The following is a 23632-nucleotide window of genomic DNA, read 5'->3' on the forward strand; positions in this document are numbered from 1 at the left end:
GGGGGAACGTTTGGGGCAGAAAGAATGACCTAGGGATCTTGGGCTTCTTACAGTGTCTGATGGAGATAGAGACCAAGACGGCCTCCGAGACAGTGATGGGGAGGCTATGAGCACAGTGGGAAGTAGGGCGTAGGGCCTTTCCTGGTGCACCTAGAACTCTAGAACCCTCTCTTCTCTCTCCTACCAATGGTTTATGGAAACCAGGGAGGACATGGTGTTACTGGGAACAATGAAGCCTGAGCCCCTTTTCATTCTTGCTGATGTTCTTTGCTTTGTTCATTCATCAATTCGTTGAACAAATATCTATTTGGGGCCTACTAAACCTGAATGCTAGATGGTGATACGACAGTGAGACGAAACAGTTTCCTCTCTCATGGAGCCTTCAGAGTATCGGGGAAAACTGACTTCATTCATTCAGTCAACAAGTATTTGTAGGGTGACATGATCAGATTTGCATTTTTCTCTGTAAGATTCATCTGGCTTCACTGTGGAAAATGGATTCAGGTAGGGCAAGAGTGAGACAGAGAAACCAGTTAGGATGTCAGAGTTAGAGTCCAAATGAGAAGCAAGGCAACTGTTATAGGAATAGAGAGATGTGGATGGATTTGAAATATATTTGTGAGATGTATAAACCACAGGACTTGGTGATGGATTGGGAGTGAGGAAAATGGTAGTTGTCAAAGACAATTTCTAGATATTTGACTTAACAGCCAAATGAATGATGATGCCATACACTGAGATTGGAAACACTGGGGATGACCAGTTTTAGGGGAAGAGAATCGTGAATTTATGTGAGATATTCAGATGGAGCTAAATTGGTCATCAAAAAATATTAACACCTAATATTTGTTACATACTCTGCTATGCGTCAGGCCCTCTCCTAAGTGCTGAACAGTTATTAAGTCATTAACTCCCACAATATTACAGCAAGGGTGGTAGAAATTCCTCTCCATTTCATAAAGGAAGAAACTGAGACCCTGACTGATTAGATAACTTAACTTCCAGGGTCACACTAGCTGTCAATCCATCCCAAAGGCCCTGGCTCACCCACTACTCTGTGCTGTCTCCCTAGGGGATGCTTAAATATCTGAATATCTAACACCTCAGAGAAGAGGTCTGGGCCAGAAATAGAAGCTTCAGCCATAATCAGGGACAATATGACCCAAGGAAAAAATCTACACATAGAGGAACAGAACTATCAAGGGTCTGAGAAACTGGGGGAAATCAGAGGGGTTCCAGAGTATTGTGTTGAGAAATATTTGCTTTTTAAAGGGGGGAGGGTGGTCTATGAGTTTCTCAGGGCTGCGGTAAAAAGGAAGCACAAACTGCTTAGAACAACAGAAATTTATTTTTTCACAGTTCAGCCGTCAGCAGTGTTGATTCCTTCTTAGGACTCTGAAGGGGATTTCTTCCACGCTCTCTCCGAACTTCTGGCTGCCGGCATTCCTTGGTGTTTCGGGCTTGTAGAGGCATCTTTTCAATCTCTGCCTCATATGACATTTCTCCTTCTGTCTCTGCATCTCTCTGGGTCTCCTTGTAAGAACACCAGTAATTGGATTTAGGGCCCACCCTATTCCAGTACAACCTCATCTTAATTTGATTACATCTGCAAAGACCCTGTTTCTGAATAAGGTCACATTCACAGGCTCTGGGTAGACATGAATTTTGGGAGGACACCATTCAACCCACTATAGTAAGAAAAGGTGACATTATAACAAACCTTTTTTGTTCCACCTTGATTATGCACCAATACCTTCCGGTTTTTTAGGTCACTAAATTTGAGCTCATCACTAAAGTCCCAATTTCTTTCTCATTAGGAATGTTTGTGATCACATAGAACAGTCAGCTGGTCATGACTTTCGCCAGATGATCACATTTCTCTTTTCTCTAGGTCCATGATTATCAAATTTGTTAAAACAGATGCTGGTTCCAACCGACAGTTTCTAATTCAGTAGTTCAAGGGTGTGGCCCCAAATTTGCATTTTTAACAAGTTCCCAGGTGATGTTGATGTTGATGCTGCTAATTTTGGACCACACTTTGAGAATGACTGCTTTAGACTCCAAGAAATCTGCTTTCTCCAACTCTGTGCTTGAGTAAAAGAGCTCACAGTTACATCAATTATTAATTTCTCTGTTTCCTGTGCATAGATCATGACTAGACGCACAGAAAGAACCCAACAGATGCAAGAATGTTGGTGCTTATGCTGAGGTTCTTATCAGAATAAGGATAGTTACCATTCTCTGTATCCCGCTACAAGCTTCAAAGTGCCTTCCCATCCTCTATTTAATGTAACTTTCTCACGAGTGATAAGTTGGAGGTTGTTGCCCCATTTTAGTGAAGAAACCTTCCCTTCAGAGGTGTAAAGTGTCCTGAGGAACACCATCACCAGCTGGTAGTAGAAGCTGTGTTGCAAATTCCAGTCTTTTCATTCTAGGGCCAGTGTAATCTCAGCCCCTCAGCAGCTGTTTTATAGCCTCAGAACCCAAATTTTGATGAAAAAGATCTGGGTGGTACTCCGTGAAAAATGACTACAAATTGAGACAACCAACAAGTTTGTTTTTCAAGGCATTTTTGCTACTGGCTGCAAGATCAAGGTGGTGATGTTTTCCCTTGTTCTCTTCCTCTCATCCTAGCAGAAGGCTTATCAGCCAGTTTGTCACAGTACTTTGTTCTCTGTTCCCTCTGTTTGTCTAAAGGCAAGTTTTGTACCTGTTAGAGCACATTTCCTGACACTAGTTCTCTGAAGTTAATTGGTCCCTAACTCTTCCTTCCGAGGAACCAGGGCAGGTAAACATGATGTGAGCTGTGTTCTGTCAGTATTGCTTCAACCTTTCTCCTCTATAACTTTACCCGTTTTCAGCATCACATATCTGGCAAGTTTTAAAGCTGAGACTTGAACCCATCTAGTCTATCTCCAGAACTTGTACTCTAACCATTTCACACTGCCCTGCCTCAGGCCTGAAGAGCTCTTCATTTTCTAACAGAATCTTGCTAAATTCCTGAACCTGTCACGGAAAATGCACAACCACCTCACCCATGTTTGCATCTTCTTTGTGCTCCAGCAAGGCCAGCTCTTCCAGGCAGAGCAGTTTCTAACTCATGTCCCACACCTGTCATGCTCACTCATGTCCCTGTGACATGCATCAGAGTCATCAAAAACACAAGTATTGGACCCAGGTAACTCTAGATATAACGTCTCACTTCTTACCTTACTTTGTAACCTTGAGCAAGTCACTGACTTCTGTAAACCACCATGTCTTCATCTGTAAAATGGGTACAATAATATCAACCTTTCTCAGTTGCTGTGAGAATTAAATGGATAACTTTTGCATTGAGTAGCATTTCAATAACTGGAGCTCTTATTACTTGTATCATGCTATTGCCCCAACCTAGAGCACTGAATTTGCTCCTTTTTGCCCAAATGTTCTTAAATGCTCACCTCACTTTTTCCTCACATGAAAACACCCTGAATGTAAGCAGTTAGGGTCTGGGGGGGAGGTCCCCGGAGAAAGAGAACTGGGCCTGGCTTTCTTGACATGATAGAAGCCATTTTTGGTCTAAGCCATTTTGTGATCTAAGCCTGGCCACAATGCTTGCCCTTGAACAGGTCTCAGTAATAATGATCTTAAGAGAACAAAAGGACAAACTTATCAGACAAGAGAAGTAACAGTAGCAAAGATAACAAATCAGTTGTAAATACTCCCAGTTCTATTCCAATGGTAAAGACTATCCTAAAACACTGTCTTGAGGTGTTTTGCAGAATTTAAATCCCCCTCAGTTGCTCAACCACCTGACCGGCTGGAATCTAAGGGATGATGACGGTGACCCTTTCTGACCCTCATGACTTTGATCAACTAAAGCTTAGACTCCACCTACCACCCAAGCCCCTTCACGAATATGCATGTACCTATCGCTTAAGACGTCCCCAATTTTGCTGTTTGGGAAGATGCTCCTTTGGGAAAGATCCCCAGTGTTCTCCTTACTTGCTGCAACTAATGATAAATCCTTCCTTCTCTTTGGCTTCGTTGTATCTTTTGGCTCAACACTCATCAAGAGGCGAACCCAGTTTTCAGGTAACATGACAAGTCGTGCCATAATCTCCATTACATTTTCATTTCTCTCAGAGCCTTGATGCACTGTAAAGCAAGTATCTTCCTAACATCATGCCCTGTTTATTTCTCTGCTCTCTGGCTCTTTCACACACTACATGGTTCTATGAAGAACTCCTCAACCTGGCATAAGAAGCTTAAATGCCTGACCCCTTCCTTCTTCTCTCCCTGCCAGCAGCACCAAACAAACCCTACCACATAGCAGGTGGTTTCTCATCTAGGTGCAGTTGCTCACATGTCTTTCTTTCTCCTGCCTCCTTGCTCCTTAACCAGGGCAAAATTTAACATCTCTACAACCAAGTTCAACATTGTCACCTCCTCTGGAATTTGCCCCTCTTTATCCACTGAGGCTGGGTGAGGAGCTCAAGGGCTGAGTTGTCACACACAGTAATGTAATATTCTGTTTATATGTCTATGTCTCTCCTCCAGACTTAGGGCCCCTTGAGGACAGGATCTGAGGCTCTGCTCACTGTCATATCTGCAAGGATCTACACAGGTGTGGTATTTATTGAATGAGTGAAGGTCTTTATGAATTAGCAGGAGAACACCTAACACAATGGTGGGCACACAGGCTACCCTGGATCACTGCTTGCGGACTTGGTCCACAAGTTGGATAATTACAATGCTTCTGGAGCTCTTGGTGGATTTCCTAATGAAAATGACTTGGCTAGAAATGAAGCCTGAGGCTAGAAATGAGCCTTCTGCATTAGGAGTTGTGAGGCAGCTTATGCACGGTCCTCTTCTCTCTATGGTGTCCAGCTGAATGCCACATCCAAAGCTTTCTTGCTTCCATTCACAAACATGAACTTTCCTTCAGCCAGGGGGACCACTGCTTCCAGGGTTGAGATGAATAGGGTGTGGGCAAACGCCACTTCTAGATTATCACCCAAATATGGCAGATGAGGTTGCTACAAGTCAAGGTATTTTGCCAGGAAGTTTCTATATATTTACATGGCTTTCCAATAAAGTACAAACAAACACCTGGGACTTATGACTGCCAGACATCTCCCTTCCCTTCCAATCATCCTTTGGAACATCACCATCATGCTCCTTCACTCCTCTCCTTTCCCAGTGCTCTCTTCCACTCTCACGGGGAGTTGCCTCTGTGCTGCTCCAATATTCACACCATGCAACCCATCAAACTGGGTCTACCCAGCTCCCAGCCAGGCTCACTAAATGTAAAGCCTTTGCTGGACTTAAAAGCTTCCTCCAAGTTCACATTTGTAAGCTTGAGGCAGTTCTTTGGTGTGCCAGGATGGGGAACATTTATTCCATTTATTCCAGTCACTGTGGCAGCCATGCTCTGTGACAAGGCTTTGATTATGAGGCTGCCGGCTGGCACATTCAGCAAATGACTAATTCTAACACAGTATTCAGTGTTCGTTAAACTGCAGGGAAAGAAAAGAAAAGAAGAAAATAGAAGTATCAGCAAATGCTAGGTTGAAAAAAATACTCTCTAGGACCATAGACTAAATCAGAAGATGTTAATTCACTGCTATTCAATACACAGGCGCTGGGGAAATAGAACAGCAAAGGAGAGAGTGTGCCTGCCCTGGCCCAGTGTACAGGCTCAGAGAGAACTGGATCTGCCCAGCCCTGAGCTTTGGAGAAGTCACTCACTGCTTTAGGGTCACTTATAAAACCTGGAGTTGGACTAGAAGCCTGGTACCTACAAGCTGTCTTACTACAAGAAATATCTCTTGCTTTTGCCTCACAGATCTGATGTTTTAAAAGGATTTCATCCAAAACTAAATGATGGCAGTTTTCAATTAGTAGTTAATTCATTTCCCATTTTTATACTGATTAAAGATACACAAATTACTAATCAAAATTACTAATCAACAGGGATCAGACAGTAATTCCAGCTTGAAGCACAGTTTATTTACTACTTTAATCAGTTTATAAAGTATTAACACAATTAATGTGGACTATCTTTTAGACTTTTTAAAATATTGATACCTACTCATGCCCTTCTTTCCCACTCAGTGTACCTTTGCTGGTCCCTTGGTGTGTGTCTTGATGAGGATCATGCATTTGTTGAGAAATCCAAGTTGACTCTTTGACTCAAATGACTTTCAATCCCATAGACTTGAATTTCTGCATTACTTTATTCTAACTGCTTATGGGAGTTCTTCAAGGGTTAGTAAAATTGGGTTTTGCCGACCAGTCCCTCCCATCAGGAAACTCGCGAAAGCCTCTTAGATAGCCTCATCCACCAGAGGGAAGACAGCAGAAGCAAGAAGAACTACAGTCCTGCAGCCTGTGGAAGAAAAACTACATTCACAGAAAGATAGACAAGATGAAAAGGCAGAGGGCTATATACCAGATGAAGGAACAAGGTAAAACCCCAGAGAAACAACTAAATGAAGTGGAGATAGGCAACCTTCCAGAAAAGGAATTCAGAATAATGATAGTGAACATGATCCAGGACCTCGGAAAAAGAAAGGAGGCAAAGATCGAGAAGATGCAAGAAATGTTTAACAAAGACCTAGAAGAATTAAAGAACAAACAAACAGAGATGAACAACACAATAACTGAAATGAAAACTACACTAGAAGGAATCAATAGCAGAATAACTGAGGCAGAAGAACAGATAAGTGACCTGGAAGACAGAAAGGTGGAATTCACTGCTGTGGAACAGAATAAAGAAAAAAGAATGAAAAGAAATGAAGACAGCCTAAGAGACCTCTGGGACGACAATAAACGCAACAACATTCACCTTATAGGGGTCCCAGAAGGAGGAGAGAGAGAGAAAGGACCCGAGAAAATATTTGAAGAGATTATAGTTGAAAACTTCCCTAACACGGGGAAGGAAATAGCCACCCAAGTCCAGGAAGCGCAGAGAGTCCCATACAGGATAAACCCAAGGAGAAACATGCCGAGACACATAGTAATCAAATTGGCAAAAATTAAAGGCAAAGGAAAATTATTGAAAGCAACAAGGAAAAAATGACAAATAACATACAAGGGAACTCCCATAAGGTTAACAGCTGATTTCTCGGCAGAAACTCTACAAGCCAGAAGGGAGTGACATGGCATATTTAAAGTGGTGAAAGGGAAGAACCTACACAACCAAGATGATTCTACCCGGCAAGGATCTCATTCAGATTCGATGGAGAAATCAAAAGCTTTACAGACAAGCAAAAGCTAAGAGAATTCAGCACCACCAAACCAGCTCTACAACAAATGCTAAAGGAACTTCTCTAAGTGGGAAACACAAGAGAAGAAAAGGACCTACAAAAACAAACCCAGAACAATTAAGAAAATGGTCATAGGAACGTACATATCGATAATTACCTTAAATGTAAATGGATTAAATGCTCCAATGAAAAGACACAGGCTCGCTGAATGGATACGAAAACAAAACCCATCTATAAGCTGTCTACAAGAGACCCACTTCAGACCTAGGGACACATACAGATTGAAAGTGAGGGGATGGAAAAAGATGTTCCATTCAAATGGAAATCAAAAGAAAGCTGGAGTAGCAATACTCATATCAGATAAAATAGGCTTTAAAGTAAAAATGTTACAAGAGACAAGGAAGGACGCTACATAATGATCAAGGAGTCAATCCAAGAAGAAGATATAACAATTATAAATATATATGAACCCAACATAGGAGGACCTCAATACATAAGGCAAATGCCAGCAGCTATAAAAGAGGAAATTGACAGTAACACAATAGTAGTGGGGGACTTTAACACCCCCCTTACACCAATGGACAGGTTATCCAGACAGAAAATTAATAAGGAAACACAAACTTTAAATGAAACAATAGACCACATAGATATAATTGATATTTTATAGGACATTCCTTCCAAAAACAGCAGATTACACTTTCTTCTCAAGTGCACACATTCTCCAGGATAGATTACATCTTGGGTCACAAATCAAGCCTCAGTAAATTTAAGAAAATGGAAAATATGTCAACCACAACACTATGAGATTAGAAATCAATTATAGGGAAAAAAACGTAAAAAACACAAATCATGGAGGCTAAACAATACGTTACTAAATAACCAAGAGATCACTGAAGAAATCAAAGGGGAAATCAAAAAATACCTAGAGACAAATGACAATGAAAACACCACGATCCAAAACCTATGGGATGCAGCAAAAGCAGTTCTAAGAGGGAAGTTTATAGCAATACAGTCCTACCTCAAGAAACAACAAACATCTCAAATAAACAATCTAACCTTACACCTAAAGGAACTAGAGAAAGAAGAACAAACAAAACCCAAAGTTAGTAGAAGGAAAGAAATCATAAAGATCAGAACAGAAATAAATGAAATAGAAACAAAGAAAACAATAGCAAAGATCAATAAAACTAAAAGCTGGTTCTTTGAGCAGATAAACAAAATTGATAAACCATTAGCCAGACTCATCAAGAAAAAGAGGGAAAGGACTCAAATCAATAAAATTAGTAATGAAAAGGGAGAAGTTACAACAGACACCGCAGAAATACAAAGCATCCTAAGAGACTACTACAAACGACTCTATGCCAATAAAATGGACAACCTGGAAGAAATGGACAAATTGTTAGAAAGGTATAACCTTCCAAGACTGAACCAGGAAGAAATAGAAAATATGAACAGACCAATCACAAGTAATGAAATTGAAACTGTGATTAAAAATCTTCCAGCGAACAAAAGGCCAGGACCAGATGGCTTCACAGGTGAATTCTATCAAACATTCAGAGAAGAGCTAACACCTATCCTTCTCAAACTCTTCCAGAAAGTTACAGAGCAAGGAACACTCCCAAACGCATTCTATGAGGCCACCATCACCCTGATGCCAGAATCAGACAAATTTACTACAAAAAAAGAAAATTACAGACCAATATCACTGATGAATATAGATGCAAAAATCCTCAACAAAATACTAGCAGACAGAATCCAACAACACATTAAAAGGATCATACACCATGATCAAGTGGGATTTATCCCAGGGATGCAAGGGTTCTTCAATATATGCAGATCAATGAATGTGATACACCATATTAACAAACTGAAGGAGAAAAACCATATGATCATCTCAATAGATGCAGAAAAAGCTTTTGACAAAATTCAACACCCATTTATGATAAGAACTCTCCAGAAAGTGGGCACAGAGGGAACCTGCCTCAACATAACAAAGGCCATATACGACAAACCCACAGCAAACATCATTCTCAATGGTGAAATACTGAAAGCATTTCCTCTAAGATCAGGAACAAGACAAGGATGTCCACTCTCACCACTATTATTCAACATCGTTTTGGAAGTCCTAGCCATGGCAATCAGAGAAGAAAAAGAAATAAAAGGAATACAAATTGGAAAAGAAGGAGTAAAACTGTCACTGTTTGCAGATGACATGATACTATACATAGAGAATACTAAAGATGCCACCAGAAAACTACTAGAGCTAATTAATGAGTTTGGTAAAGTTGCAGGATATAAAATTAATGCACAGAAATCTCTTGCATTCCTGTACACTAATGATGAAAAATCTGAAAGAGAAATTAAGGAAAGACTCCCATTTACCATTACAACAAAAAGAATAAAATACCTAGGAATAAACCTACCTAGGGAGACAAAAGACCTGTATGTAGAAACTGTAAGACCCTGATGAAAGAAATTAAAGACGATACAAACAGATGGAGAGATATACCATGTTCTTAGATTGGAAGAATCAATATTGTGAAAATGACTATACTACCCAAAGCTCTCTACAGATTCAGTGCAATTCCTATCAAATTACCAATGGCATTTTTTACAGAACTAGAACAAAAAATCTTAAAATTTGTATGGAGACACAAAAGACCCTGAGTAGCCAAAGCAGTCTTGAGGGCAACAAATGGAGCTGGAGGAATCAGACTCCCTGACTTCAGACTACTACAAAGCTACAGTAATCAAGACAATATGGTACTGGCCCCAAAACAGAAATATATATCAATGGAACAGGATAGAAAGCCCAGAGATAAACCCACGCACCTATGATCAACTAATCTATGACAAAGGAGGCAAGGATATACAATGGAGAAAAGACAGCCTCTTCAATAAGTGGTGCTGGGAAAACTGGACAGCTACATGTAAAAGAATGAAATTAGAAAACTCCCTAACACCATACACAAAAATAAACTCAAAGTGGATTCAAGACCTAAATGTAAGACTGGACACTATAAAACTTAGAGGAAAACATAGGCAGAACACTCTTTGAGATAAATCACAGCAAGATCTTTTCTGATCCACTTCCTAGAGTAATGGAAATAAAAACAAATATTAATGAATAAATAAATACATAAAAGAAATGGCACCATGCCTTACATTTTTAATAGCACTTCAGAGTTTTCAAGATACTTACAGAGCTCTCGTGGTACTTTGTCCAGAGGCACCGCTCCACCTCTCCCAGCTATTTCCCAGACTTGACCACATAACTAAACTGAAAAAGAATGAAGTTTGAGGAGAAGGTGTGTATGTAAGGCAAAGGAGTTCATTCCAAAGCCAAAGAGAAATGATTATCTACCCCAAAGCACTGGGTTCCTTCTAGGCTAGGCCCTGGGCCTACAGTGGTGAATAAGACAAGCAAAGTCATTGGCTTCATAGATAGGAAAATACCCAGACCCAGGAAGTCAGGTTCGTTCCACCCAGGGCTAGAGAGAGTGACAGGCAGCTTCCCTTCATCTCCTTTGTTTACCTGCAAATGCACACATCAAAATCAGGTGGAATTAAAAGGGCATGTGTTTGGGACAAAAACATTAAAACCACCACTTAGCCTCTCTAGGACTTGGGTCATATTCCTCCCTTAACCTTTCTAAGCCTCTAATGGGACCTACCTGACAGGTTTGCTGGAAAGATTCAGGAAGATATTACACATCACATAACACACCTGGCATACCGAAGGTACTCGATGAGGGAAAGGATTAAAAATTGAGGAAGACAGAGGGAGCCTCTGGATTGTTTCAATAACATATATATTGTATTCCATGAGCAGTGCTACAGCACTATATGGAACCTAAATAAATTTCATTCATAGTCTCAATATACTCCCCCAAACCCTACTTTCATTTGCCTATGTCCTCTTTCTCCAATTGATCACAAGCACACATGACATTGGAGGAGCTATGATCAGGGTAAAGTTGCCGTTTCTGGATTTATCATTTTCTTATTTGAATATAGCATGGAACATTGCCATGTTTACAAACTAAATTTGTTATAGCTAGAGACCAGTATTTGGGCATTATCTTTGAAGTGCTTACATTGCTACCAATATATAAACAGTATGGCAAAGCAGAAAATGTGACACTGCTTTCACTCTAAATGCTTAGAATAGGCCCTCAGGATTATAGACTTAATTTGATGAACAGTATTCCAATTCCCACTAATGTCCTTTGGAGAGCTGATGGAGATCGAGGGGAAAGGGGCTCACAGTAGAGTGTGAGGTGGTTGAAAGGGAGAGGTTTGGGGCTGGCTATGGGGCGGGGAATGAGTGGAAGGGAGGGGACTGAGCCTTACCCTGTAGTACGAAGGGCACTGGGGCAGAAAGCAGGACAGAGGCTGGGAGTGGGCTGTGAAGTGGCCACGGAGGTGGGAAGATTGGAGTTAATGGTGGTGGTTTCAGAGATGGTGGGATTCAAGGAAAAGAATTTCCCATGGAGTATGAGGGGATAGCAGGACTGATGGGATTGCCATTCACTGTGAGTGTGAAAGGCTTGTGGGAGGGAAGACTGAGGGTTCACGGCAGAACGTGAAGTGTTTGTAGAGAGGGAGGGTTGTGGATTGCTGTGTATGTGACTGTGAAGTGGTCCTGTGAGAGAGGACTGGGTTTGGTGTGGGGTGGGAATTGGGGCTAGGGAGGGAGATGGGAATTACCATGGCTGTCAAGTGGCCGTAGGGGAGATGAGCAGGGATCACTCTGGGGGGTGAAGTGGTCGTCAGGGAAGGAGGATTGGGGTTTCTCCTGAGTGGGGTTGCTGGACCAGAAGGCTGGTGTTCCTGTGGAGAGTGGTTCTGTCCTGGGATTAACTCTGGAGTGTGAAGTGGTGTAGGGAAGATGGATAGGGGTTTGTCGTGGATTGTGAAGGGATTGTGACGGGGAGTGGATGGGGTTTCCTTGGGAGTGTGAATTGTTGTAGAAAGGGAGGACTGGGGATGAATGTAGAATGTAAAAGTACTCCAGGAAAAGAGGGTTGCCTTTTATGGTACCACAGAATATGAGAGTTGGATGGGGTTTGGGGGCCGGGGGTAATGCTTACTGCAGAATGTGAGTTGGTGACGTGGTAGCCTGTGGGGACACCCTCTCCACATTTTGGAAGCTGTCTACAGTGTGAGGCTCTCCTTTCCGGCACAGGATTCATTTTCCTGACTGTTGCAGGACCGACATGCAGCACAGCCTCTGTTAATCAGAGGGGCCCTGGAGGACATTTTGGGGGCAATGAGATAGATTCACGGAGAAGGAGGCAGGATGTAGGGAATCCATTCTTCTGGCCCAGACTGATGCGGATGAAGGCTGGTTCTGGAATCCTCAGTTGGGCTGGCAGCTCCTGGTTCACGGTGCCCTGATGGTGACGGGAACGGCCTCTCTCCGGGTGGGTTAGTTCCATGGTATGGCTCGGGGACTCTTTCCTGGAACTTCAGCCTAGAGTCTGTTACTTTAGCTTCTTCATCCATTGTGGGAGCTATCTACATTGTTTAATGGATCCCTTTCTTCTTGAAACAGCTAGAATTAATTATGTAGTCTGTAGTAAAGAAACAAGACTACTATAACTACTAACTTACTTTGAAACTTGGAACAAATCATCCTGCACAGATCATCTGGCTTTTTCAGGGGCAAAACAGCCTAATGATTAAGGAAGGGCACGGACTCTGGAGCAGGGTTACCTGGGTGACCCCTGGCTCTGACACAAGTTACGTGAGCGTGGGTAAGTTATTCCACCTCCTAGTGTTTCTGTTTCCCCCTCCATGAATCGAGGACTCTGTGGCCTTCCTCATGGCATTGTTGTGAGAATTAAATAGGCAAATTCCTATTAGGCACTTAGAAAAGCACCTGTGACATATGAAACACTGAATAAAGATTAATAATTGTCACCCTCTCTGAGCCTCAGTTTTCTGAAAATTGAAGGGACATAATTCAACTCATAAGGTTGTAGTGACAATTAGGTTTTTAACGATGCATTTGATGATTCTTTCCTTCCTTCCTTTCCTCTTTCCTTCCTTCCAGAATGGGGAAGTGAGGAAATGGCTGTCAAGTAAAATTCGAGGACTGTCTAAGGCAAATCTGACTTACTTATCAATTTTGAACTCCTTCCTCTCCTTTGAACCATCTGGAATTAAAACTACACCTTAAGGGGGAATCCCTGGCGGTCCAGTGGTTAGGACCCTGCGCTTTCCCTGGCCTGGGAGCTAAGATCCCTCAAGTCTCCCTGTGGGGCAAAAAACAAATACAAAGACAAAAACTCTGCACCTTAAGAACAATGCGATACCCAGGGAGAGGCAGAGATAAGAGAGAATTAAACAGCTATATGAGTTTGTGAGTTGACTAAGTTAAGTCTACTTTGAGGGGTCAAGCACTTAACATTTATTTAAGCTTCCACTGGGCAAAGAAATTCAGTAAGATTTTTGTTATTGTTGCCATTTGTTTTTTGGGTTTTTGTCTTGTTTTTATTTCCTGGCTTTTAAATGCTTTTCCTGTGCCTTTTCTTTTCTTTCAACAATGATCATAGTTGTTTTTTTCTCTTTCCATCTTATACCTTGAATAATAATTAGATGGACATTATGCTTCTTTATTCTCAATAAGTAAGTTCCCCACTAAGGAAGTAAAGCCATTGGAATGTGAGCTCCTTCCTCAGGCAATTATCAGAACCACTCTGAAGAACCCAGAGCTTTGGAGAAAACAGTGAAGAGATTTGAGATCAGCAAAATATTTGACAGTTGGTCCATTGACATCTTTCTTTTCCTCATGTGAATTTTAGTGTCTGTATCAGATTTATTTTCACTGAAGGCCACAGAAACCCAAATCAGATTGGCATGGGGACCAGGAAGAAGTTGGCATGAGTGTTGAATGCATTTGTGGCTTGAAGCAGACTCACTCTCTTTAGTGCTGCCTGATTCTAAGGCCAGATGGAAGCCAGCGGCTATAGCCCTGTGTTCTCCCGGGTTATATCCTGCAGAGAGGGTGATGCTTCTCTTCCCCCAAGATTCCCGCATCTGACTTGGGTCTGACTTTCAGGGGACTGAATCAGGTCACATGCCCATGTGTGGACCAATCACTGGAGCCAGGACAATGCCATATTTTGATGGTCAAGACCTGAATCACGTGTGGATGGAGAGTGGGGAGGGGGTGGTGCCCCAGTGGAAAATCAGCAAATTGTTACCAAAATAAGGGAGAAGGAAGCCTGGACATCCCAGTGAGAGCAATTGTCCACCACAGTCATCTCTAGGTTATGTTTGGACCATCAGTTGAAGAAAAGTACAGGTTTTTCCTTTAAAATAATGCACAGGTTGATCTCAATGAAGGGTATACCTGTTGGTTCTCTAATATACTGGTCACAGGGGTTAGAATCCCGAGATTTCAAAGTCACACTCTGGATCAGTAATTTTCAACCAGGAAGGACATATCACACAGGGTGAGGGTGAGGGGAAGGTAACTGAATATTGTTGAGAAGGGGTTTTGATGTAGTATGGAAATGCATACTTAATATTATTACAAGTACATGTCTATCAAATAAAAATCAAAGCCTTATTTTTGGAAAACCACAACAGGAAAAGGAAGATAACGTTGTCTTAGCCAGTGGCGATGGGTTGAACCAATACCTGGCATCTATGTACTAGCAAATATATCATCCAAAAAGAGGACGGTGCTCCCACCATGAAAGACATGTATACTAGAACTTCAGTGGCAAGAGATTATTATGTAAAAGGTCTATTACTTTGTATTGAAGTGTTCCATTTTAGTTTTGCTAAAGGGTCACCTTTTCAGGGATGCCTACTCTGACCATCAAACTTAAATTTATACCCTGCCAATTATTCTCCGTTTCCTTCACAGCCTTTACCACAGCTCACAACTATTTATTTTTTTTACCTGTTTGTTTTCTATCTTCCCCACTAGACTAAATGCTCCATGAGTACATAGATCATGTTGGCTTTGTTTTCACAGTATATCCAGTCTCTGATGTTTGGGGAGGAGCATTAGCTTAGTCAGGACAGGACAGGCTCTGCTGTGGTAGAAGATAAATCTCTGGATCTCGGTGGCTTTGAAAAATAAAGGTTATTTCGCATTCGCACAAAGTCTATTTCAGTTTGGACAGCTTTCCTTCGTCTTACAGGCATGCCATCTAGAACATACAGCCTCTGGGGTCGCCAAGGCAGAGAATGAGAGGGACAGAGAAAGGCTTTAACTCATTCAACTCACAAGTAATACACATAACTTCCACTTAAGTCCATTGGCCAAAGTCGCATGGCCCCAATCTAACAGCAAGGGAGGCTGGGAAATGTAGGTGCTGACAGATGTGTGGAGAGTGTCTACTGGCTCAACTACACAATTATTCCTACGTTTTCTGGTTTCCATGGGGAGGAATGTACTCTAAACCCTAAGGCCTCTTTCGACTCTCTCTTACCCCCCGTTGGAAGGGGGAGTAATTTAGCTACTGGGCCTTTTGGGAGAATGAACTGAACTTGTTGGCAAAATTCCTCTCCTGCTTCCATTCTCTGGGGGTGTATCTGATAGCGGAGAGCACATAATCTCCACTGGTGCTCTGTGCTGCAAGTTTGGCTTTACACCCTCAGTAGTGTTTATCTACAATCGCAGTAATGTGCTAATCTCCCTCTGCCTAGTAACTTACGTGTCCTCCTCTCAAATGGCTCTGAACTCAGGCAAGAAACAAGAAGGATCTTGATAGACCCTCAACACTAGTTTCTTTAACCCTAATAGGTGCTCAGTGAATGAAGGAGCCTACAGGATACCGTCGACATCTAATCCAACTTGCCCCTTACAGGGACCCAGAGAGGTGACCTGACTCCTATCTCAAATCTCCTGTCCTGACAGCAGATCTCCAAATGTCTGCTCCCTCTAACACATGCTGCTGATACCATACCCAGAAAGAATCTAAAGCAGTATCTATTACCTGCCACATTGTCTCCATGATTTTAGAGACCTTCCTCACAAGGAGGAGGAAGACTTAAAAAAAAAGAAAAGAAAAGAAAAAAAGATTCAACTCTTCTGAGTACATCACATGCCGTTCGTTTTCAGGAGGTGGGGTGGGGTAAATTCCTTCCCCCTCCGCACTCCTACCACCCAAACTATGGAATACTTTTGGGTGAATCATTCCCAATCTGAACTGATTGGGAATCATTGAAATGAGATTATTGTTCCCACAGAAAAGAACCCTGCAGTTGCACAAGTCCCAACTGTGTTCCAGAGAGAGAGAAAAAGGAGAAAGCAAAGGCCTGGGGTTGTTTGATAGGCTTCTAAGGGGCAGAGAAAAGGAAGGAAAGATTACGCTCCAGGTACACCCTGTGAAACAGTATTCCTGCAAACATCCAGAGAGCTCCCACACTCCACCTGGGCACGCTCCCTCACCCTTCGATCTAGAAGCCATCATGAAGCACTGATAGTTGGAGGGATGGTCAGGGTAAATGCACTTATCGCTGCCCCAAAAGTAATAGCAGCCAGGAAGGAAGGATATCCATGGAAAGAACACTGTGGCAGGTGAGAGAGCCCAGGCTTGGCATGGCAGAAAGAGAAAGGCTTCAGGATCATATCGAGAGGGACTGTGGTCTCGAACCTGCCACCTACTACCTGTGAGTGTCAAAAATTACAACCACAGGTGGAGTCTGTGTGCCAAGAACTGTTTTAGGCACTGCAGTCATAACCATCCATAAGACCTCAGCAGACTCCCCATCACCTGCTCAGAGCTAGGCTTTCTCCTCCTTTAAAATAAGGATCATAAATTCTACATCATATCCTTGTTATAAAGAGAGGAGATCATTCAGGGACCATGCCTGTCACACGCAGCCAACAGAGTGATGATTCTTCACTCTTTGGGAAAGGCTAGTTTCATGGTATCTTGGAGAGCAGGAGCCATTCATTTGAGGGCCAAACACCCAGCTGCAACTCTGGAGAGAAGCCCAGCTAAAGTGTGGAGTCAGAAACCAGGGTTTGAGCTTCAACTCGCTAACCATTCCAGAGACCAGAGGAGCTCCTGGATGAAAATGAGGCATTGCAGGGGACACTGGGAGAGGATTGGAAGGCACCGGGCCTCCGGGATGGGAACATGGGAGTAGGGCTCAGAGATGGACTCGCTGGTAGCCTCTGGGGGTTTGGAGAGAGACAGATGTGCTTTGACTCTCCATCATTCCCTCTTTAAGAGGCAAAAGTGAACACAGCAAATCAGTCTGCCCATGGGAGGTGAAGTTCTAGAGGCAAATAGGCAAGGCGGTTGCTCTCTGTGACTGTTTCCCGGACCCCTTCCCGGTGCCCCAGCAGAGCCCGGATCCCTTGGGCACAACTGCCCCATTCATGGCCTCTAATGTTGCCTGAAAATCCATTCTGGAAATGTCATTTCCTAAACTGAAAACTCTTCCGAAACAACAGCTCCTCTAGGACCCTGTTGTATTTGTGCTGCACGTAAGTGCCTTATCCACTATCTGACACAGAGAAATATTTATGTATACACAAGCATACTTTTTACAAATTTAGAATAATGCTCTAACCTGGTTTGTACCTTCCTTCTTTCTCTTGAGGTTTAGAATTGTATTCTTATCTTTTTAACGGTTGCAGGGATTTCATCATCTAGATATACCATGATTAACTTAAGCATTCTACTACCGATGGACGTTTATAATTTTTTCTGTTCCCTTTGCTTTCTCAAATACTCTTCTTAGTCTTTGTCTGCATCACTGATTACTTCTCACAGCAGAATCCTGGAAGTTGGCATCACACTGTCCTGTGTATGACGAGGCAGTAAGTGGTCAACAACAAAAACTCCAGGGCTAGACCACATTGACTAGCTCTGTGACTTGGGTAGGATATTTAACCCCTCTGAGCCTCAGCTTGCTTACTTGAAACTGCAGCTGATAATAGTCACCAACAAATAGGCTTGTTGCAAGAGTAAATGAATTAATATATATAAAACACATAGAACAGCACCCAGCAGAGAGTAAGTGTTCTATGAATGTTTGCTATTATAGTTGTTGTTATTATTATTTATAATTACATGGCTGTGTCCCACAAAACTGGGAGGCCCTTGACAGCAATGGTCATGTCTCACCCAGCCACGTATTCCAAACCTCCACAACCTGGCACTGAGGAGGAACTCTGTGCATATTTGGAAATAAGTAAGAAACACAGATGTGGAAATCAACCATTGACCTGGCCATTGCCCAATATCCCTCAGTAAGTGGTTCATTAGTTTGGGGATTAAATCTCCATCCCCAGATATATATTGAGCTTTACCAGTACTTTGCACCTACATTTAGAATGAATTTATTGGATATATTCTAGAGATAAGGATTGATAAAAGGAAGAAGAAAGACACCTGAGGAATCTAGGTGCCCTAGGTAAGAAGAACAGACCTGAACAAGGAAGCAAAGGGTACAGGAATAGGAGTGGCCAACCTGAAGACGTATGTCAGTGGCTCACCAATTTTTCCCAGGGTTGGCTCTGTACTTGTGAAATTATATTACGCAGGCTGCTATTCACTTAACTGTGGCTGATCTTACCCCCTTCTATCAACAGGATAAACTTGGAATGAGGAAGCAAACAAGCTAATGATTATTGAGTGCCTAATATACAAAGAAGACTTTTAAATAATGGTCTTATTTGAATCTCACAGGCAGCCCTGGGAGGTCTGTGTTATTATCCCCTCCCTACAGATGAGCAAATGGAGACACAGCCATGCATAGTCATAACAGCCGGAGCACACAGAGCAATAATTTAAACTCCGACCTCTGTACTTCCCTGTTCTAACCCTTTCTTCCTTGTTTAAGCAGAGCCCAAATGGGGCTCACTCCCAAGGAGCAAAGCACTGTAAGCTTAGTATTCTGGCTTCCTACACCAGGCAGGAAAAGAAGAGTACATTAACTTTAAATCCCATCCATTGCATTGCCGAGAAACAAACAGTCATTAGCCTTTGTTTCTACTTTGGTACCATGGTTAGAGAAGCAAAGGTGTTGAAACAGGTAAAAGTTAAGTCCGCCCAGTCGACAGGTGGGAACTTGCATCATTAGGGAACAGATACTGTTGAAAGTTCTATAGTTGGAGGGAATCCAGCGCAGCTGAATGTCAGAAGCAGCTAGTTTAAAGTTTTATGTAAATTTCCTTTCAGTCACCAGCTTCCCTCTTGGTTGTAAAAAAAGGGAAAAAGGAAAGAAACAGAATTTTTTTCTTAGTTTTCATTTTTTTAAACATCTTTATTGGAGTATAATTGCTTTACAATGGTGTGTTAGTTTCTGTTTTATAACAAACTGAATCAGTTATACATATACATAAGTTCCCATAGCTCTTCCCTCCTGCATCTCCCTCCCTCCCACCCTCCCTATCCCACCCCTCCAGGTGGTCACAAAGCACTGAGCTGATCTCCCTGTGCTATGCAGCTGCTTCCCACTAGCTATCTATTTTACGTTTGGTAGTGTATATATGTCCATGCAACTCTCTCACTTAGTCCCAGCTTACCCTTCCCCCTCCCCATATCCTCAAGTCCATTCTCTAGTAGATCTGTGTCTTTATTCCCGTCTTACCCCTAGGTTCTTCATGACCTTTATTTTTTCCTTAGATTCCATATATGTGGCACATATATACAATGGAATATTACTCAGCCATAAAAAGAAATGAAATTGAGATATTTGTAGTGAGGTGGATGGACCTAGAGTCTGTCATACAGAGTGAAGTAAGTCAGAAAGAGAAAAACAAATACCGTATGCTAACACAAATATATGGAATCTAAGGGGAAAAAAAAAAGTTTTCATTTTTGACTGTGTCAGACTGTGGTCCCAAGACCCCCCCAAAACGGTTGAAATGATTCATTGTGGTTCCTACAAGAATTTGGTATTTTCTGGAGAAAAGCGCAGATATATTCCTGTGTCTGGAATATATGTACTGCTTTAGGCATCTGAATCATTCATATCCTACAGTAAAATCTTAGATTGATTTTCAATGGTGCTTCCAAGGATTTGATAACACAAATCTTCTATTATTGCCTCATGTGTTATCATCTCCTGATGGGGAAATAAAATAGAGACTAGAATTTATATCCCCACCCATACAGGTAGGAAACTTGAGGAACTAGGATGAAGCAACTCATCTAAGCAGTATAGGTAAATAAAAAACATTTTTGAAGAAGAAAGAAAAATCATGTCATCCAGAGCCCTACAATCAGAAATCTCAAGACATTGGATGTTACAGCCAATGGCTGCCACCATCACAGGGATCCTCTACCGCCTATCGCTGGGCGATGGCCGTCCAAACCCTGCTTCAGCGTGCTCAAAGAAGAAACGATGTTTTCTCCTCTTTGTAGAATGCCATATTTCAAAGAAACTATTACCCGTGAACAAGGCAGATCTTCAATAGACATGGAGCAGGCCCGGGGAAGGCTGGAATCTGTCTGCAAGGCAGTGTTAATAATCCCAGGTGGTTACTGATCAGTGACACAGCTAAACTGATGGTTTATTGAACTACTAAGAAATCTGCTTCTCCAGTAACAGCTAGGTACATGGCTGCTTCAAAAGCTGAGTCAACACTTCACTCTTGTTCTTGTCACAAACCTTGATCGTCATTTTTAACCTTATCGGGTTTATATTTACAACCTGAATATGTTGAGTATTTACTGAAATCAGACACCGGGGAAGCAGTTGTATAGCTTTTGCTCGTTTACCTTTACTGTCACCCTGATGAAGGATTACTATCCTCCCATTTTCTGAACGAGAAAACTGAAGGTTATAATTTTACCCCAATGAGGGAAGCAGAAGACCAAAGGAGCCATTAGCAGTAAGTGCTGCATTAGGAGTTACTCTAGGAATCTTTAGAAAGAAACCGTCCTCTCCATTGATGGCCTATTGAGAGAGGATGACTTCTGAGCGGGGCCTGGGGGATGAACGAAGGAGAGGAAGGCTTACAGACAAAGGTAACACCATAATGAAAGGCCTAGGGTCTTGAAAGATGACAGCGAATTTGCAGTATTTCTTAAAGGTAGCTCCCTGGACTCCCTGACCTGGCTGTCTTCACTATAACCTTACACAGAGCACATATACCTGGTATATACATATTGATTACCTTCTCTGTGGTTCAGATGTTTGATTTCACAGCACTTGCCCCTGGCGCTGGGTCTTCAAGCTCCCAAGTGTAGAATTAGCTCTTAAACCCCACTTGATGTCATGGTGATAAGGATGGCATTGGCTTATCCCCCAGCAGGCAAGGAGAGAGATTATTTCAGGAGCCAGGCTTGGGTGGACAGAATGCTCAGGCCTTCCAGGTCCTTTCGTAATAAGCAGAAGATTTTCTTTTCCTTCAGTGATACCTGTACTAAATTTTGACTTAAGGCAATAACCGGCTTCACTCACCAAATGGCAATCGGCTGTGAGTATCAGCCCTCAGGGAATCACTCCTCTTTTAAGAAGAAAATTCTCATTTAAATAATTACACATTGGCCTCTGGGTTAATGCAAATTGTAGGATGTGCTACCAGGACTTTTGTGAGAACATATGAGACATTATTAGTAATACTCAACAGTTTCTGCTTTAAGCTATTAACCCATTCTGAACTTTAATGAGATCAGCTGTGGATCTAGAATATTCTGGGAAGTTTGACACCGAGTTAAATGAGAGAAAAGTAGAATCAGAGAAAAGCAGATCTGGAGAGGTCTTAGGAATGGTCTTCTCTAGAGATTTCAAACTTGTTCTTAACAATGGAAACCCTTTTTCAAACAATATCTTAAAGGGACCCTGAGGTAGGCATCTGTTATTTCTACTTTGCCTCCTTCTTGATAAAATACACCTTAATTTTCTTGGAGAAAACACCCCTACTCCATGTATATTATATGGGATTGACCCTAACCCAGCTCTGCCATTAGCAATTCTAGCCTGAGGCCAAAGCTGGCACAGGAGGCAGATCTCTGAGAAACACAAAGAAATGAACCTCTAAGGTAAATACAGTTAACCTGCTTGATCAAGCTGTACCTGAAGCCAACTGACCATAGACTACTTAGTTATGTAAATAAAGAGATTATCTTTTATACTTAAGCCAGTGTGAGTGGAATTTTCTGTTACTTGCAAATGAAAACATTGTAAAAGAGTCTAAAAGCCAGCAATATAAAAAAGATAAGGCCAGACTGCTCTGATTAAAATGAGGGTAGGAAACTTGGGTCCCCACTCACAATGTACTCCCTCAATTTCCAAAAGGCTCTGTAGATGGACTCTACAATCTAACTCAATTCTTTTATTTTACAGGTAGACAAACCATGGTCCAAGGAAGAATAGTAAAATATTGGCATCATGCTTGAAGGAATTAAAACGTGAGTACAAGTTTTTTGCTTTTTGTTTAAAGCAAGTTTCAGAAACTTAGGATAAGTAGTTACTACTTAAAAATTAGAAAAGATTTTATTGAGGGAAATTGTACTAATACAGGACACAAAATAACACTAAATAAGCTGTCAATAATTATAGCACAATAACCCGTAATATGGGTCTCGCAATGTCCATAAAAAGCATTGACAGTTATTGCCTTATGGATAGTTGGTCATCCTTCAGAAAAACAGGTTTGTGTAGACCTGACCATGCGTCTTATAAATTTGCCAGTGAAATTTCTGGTGTGTTCTAATGAAAATGAACTTTTCCTTTGGGATCTGGCTTTATCCGATGCCATTCATCTTACCTCTTACTGTTGTGCAAAGCTTCACACCATGTAACCTCAGCTTTCTCCTGAAGGACGTCACTGTTGCAGAAGATATCTTTAAGACAAACGAAAAGAAATTTAACGTACAGATCAAAATTTGGTGGCACAATATGAAAGGCACGTGGTAAACCATTGTGCCATGGTAGACTAGTAAAAGGTCAGAAGACTGGCAAATTCCAAATCAAAGAGAGGAGAAAGTAGATTCTGGCCATGAATGTGTAATTAATAAGTGAGTCATTGCTCTCTTCATTTAAATAAAATTATCTTTTAATAATTTAATGAGATCAGCTACCTCTTTTCTCTTTCCAGTGAGAAAAAAAAAACACAATTTTGTGGTTAGATAAACAGATACTAAACCAAAATTTGAAAGAACATCATTTCCTTCTGTCTCTTAGCTAAAGATAAATCATTACATGACCGCTGTCTGAAGTTTGAGTAGCATCTTAACAGAAATATGTGTCTTTAAGAGCTTGGAACTCAACTCAGTAGAAAAACCTTTTAATCCTGCTGTTTCATGGAGTGATTGTAATTTTAGTAAAAGTACATCCATTCTGCCTAAAAAGAGTTTATTTCTGGAGGCCCATGTAAATGCTCTTATATTATTTTTTTTTTGTTTGTTGCTCTCTCATCTAATATTTTTGAGTAAAGGAGAGTTCTCAAA

General features: G+C 41.7%; 1 protein-coding gene across 1 annotated transcript in view; it reads left to right on the plus strand.

Moving 5' to 3' along the window:
* LOC113633830 (uncharacterized) overlaps window positions 1–22954 on the plus strand; it is a 609230-nt gene extending 586276 nt beyond the window's left edge. The window contains exon 8 of the mRNA XM_027132441.1: window positions 22527–22954. Within this exon, the coding sequence (XP_026988242.1) occupies window positions 22527–22556 (30 nt within the window). The 3' untranslated portion in view covers window positions 22557–22954. The remainder of the gene's footprint in view (window positions 1–22526) is intronic.
* The last annotated feature ends 678 nt before the right edge of the window (window positions 22955–23632 follow it).

Source organism: Aethalodelphis obliquidens, unplaced genomic scaffold, assembly GCF_003676395.1.
Source record: "Aethalodelphis obliquidens isolate GAN/ISIS:26980383/991018 unplaced genomic scaffold, ASM367639v1 scaffold41, whole genome shotgun sequence".
NCBI lineage: Eukaryota > Metazoa > Chordata > Mammalia > Artiodactyla > Delphinidae > Aethalodelphis > Aethalodelphis obliquidens.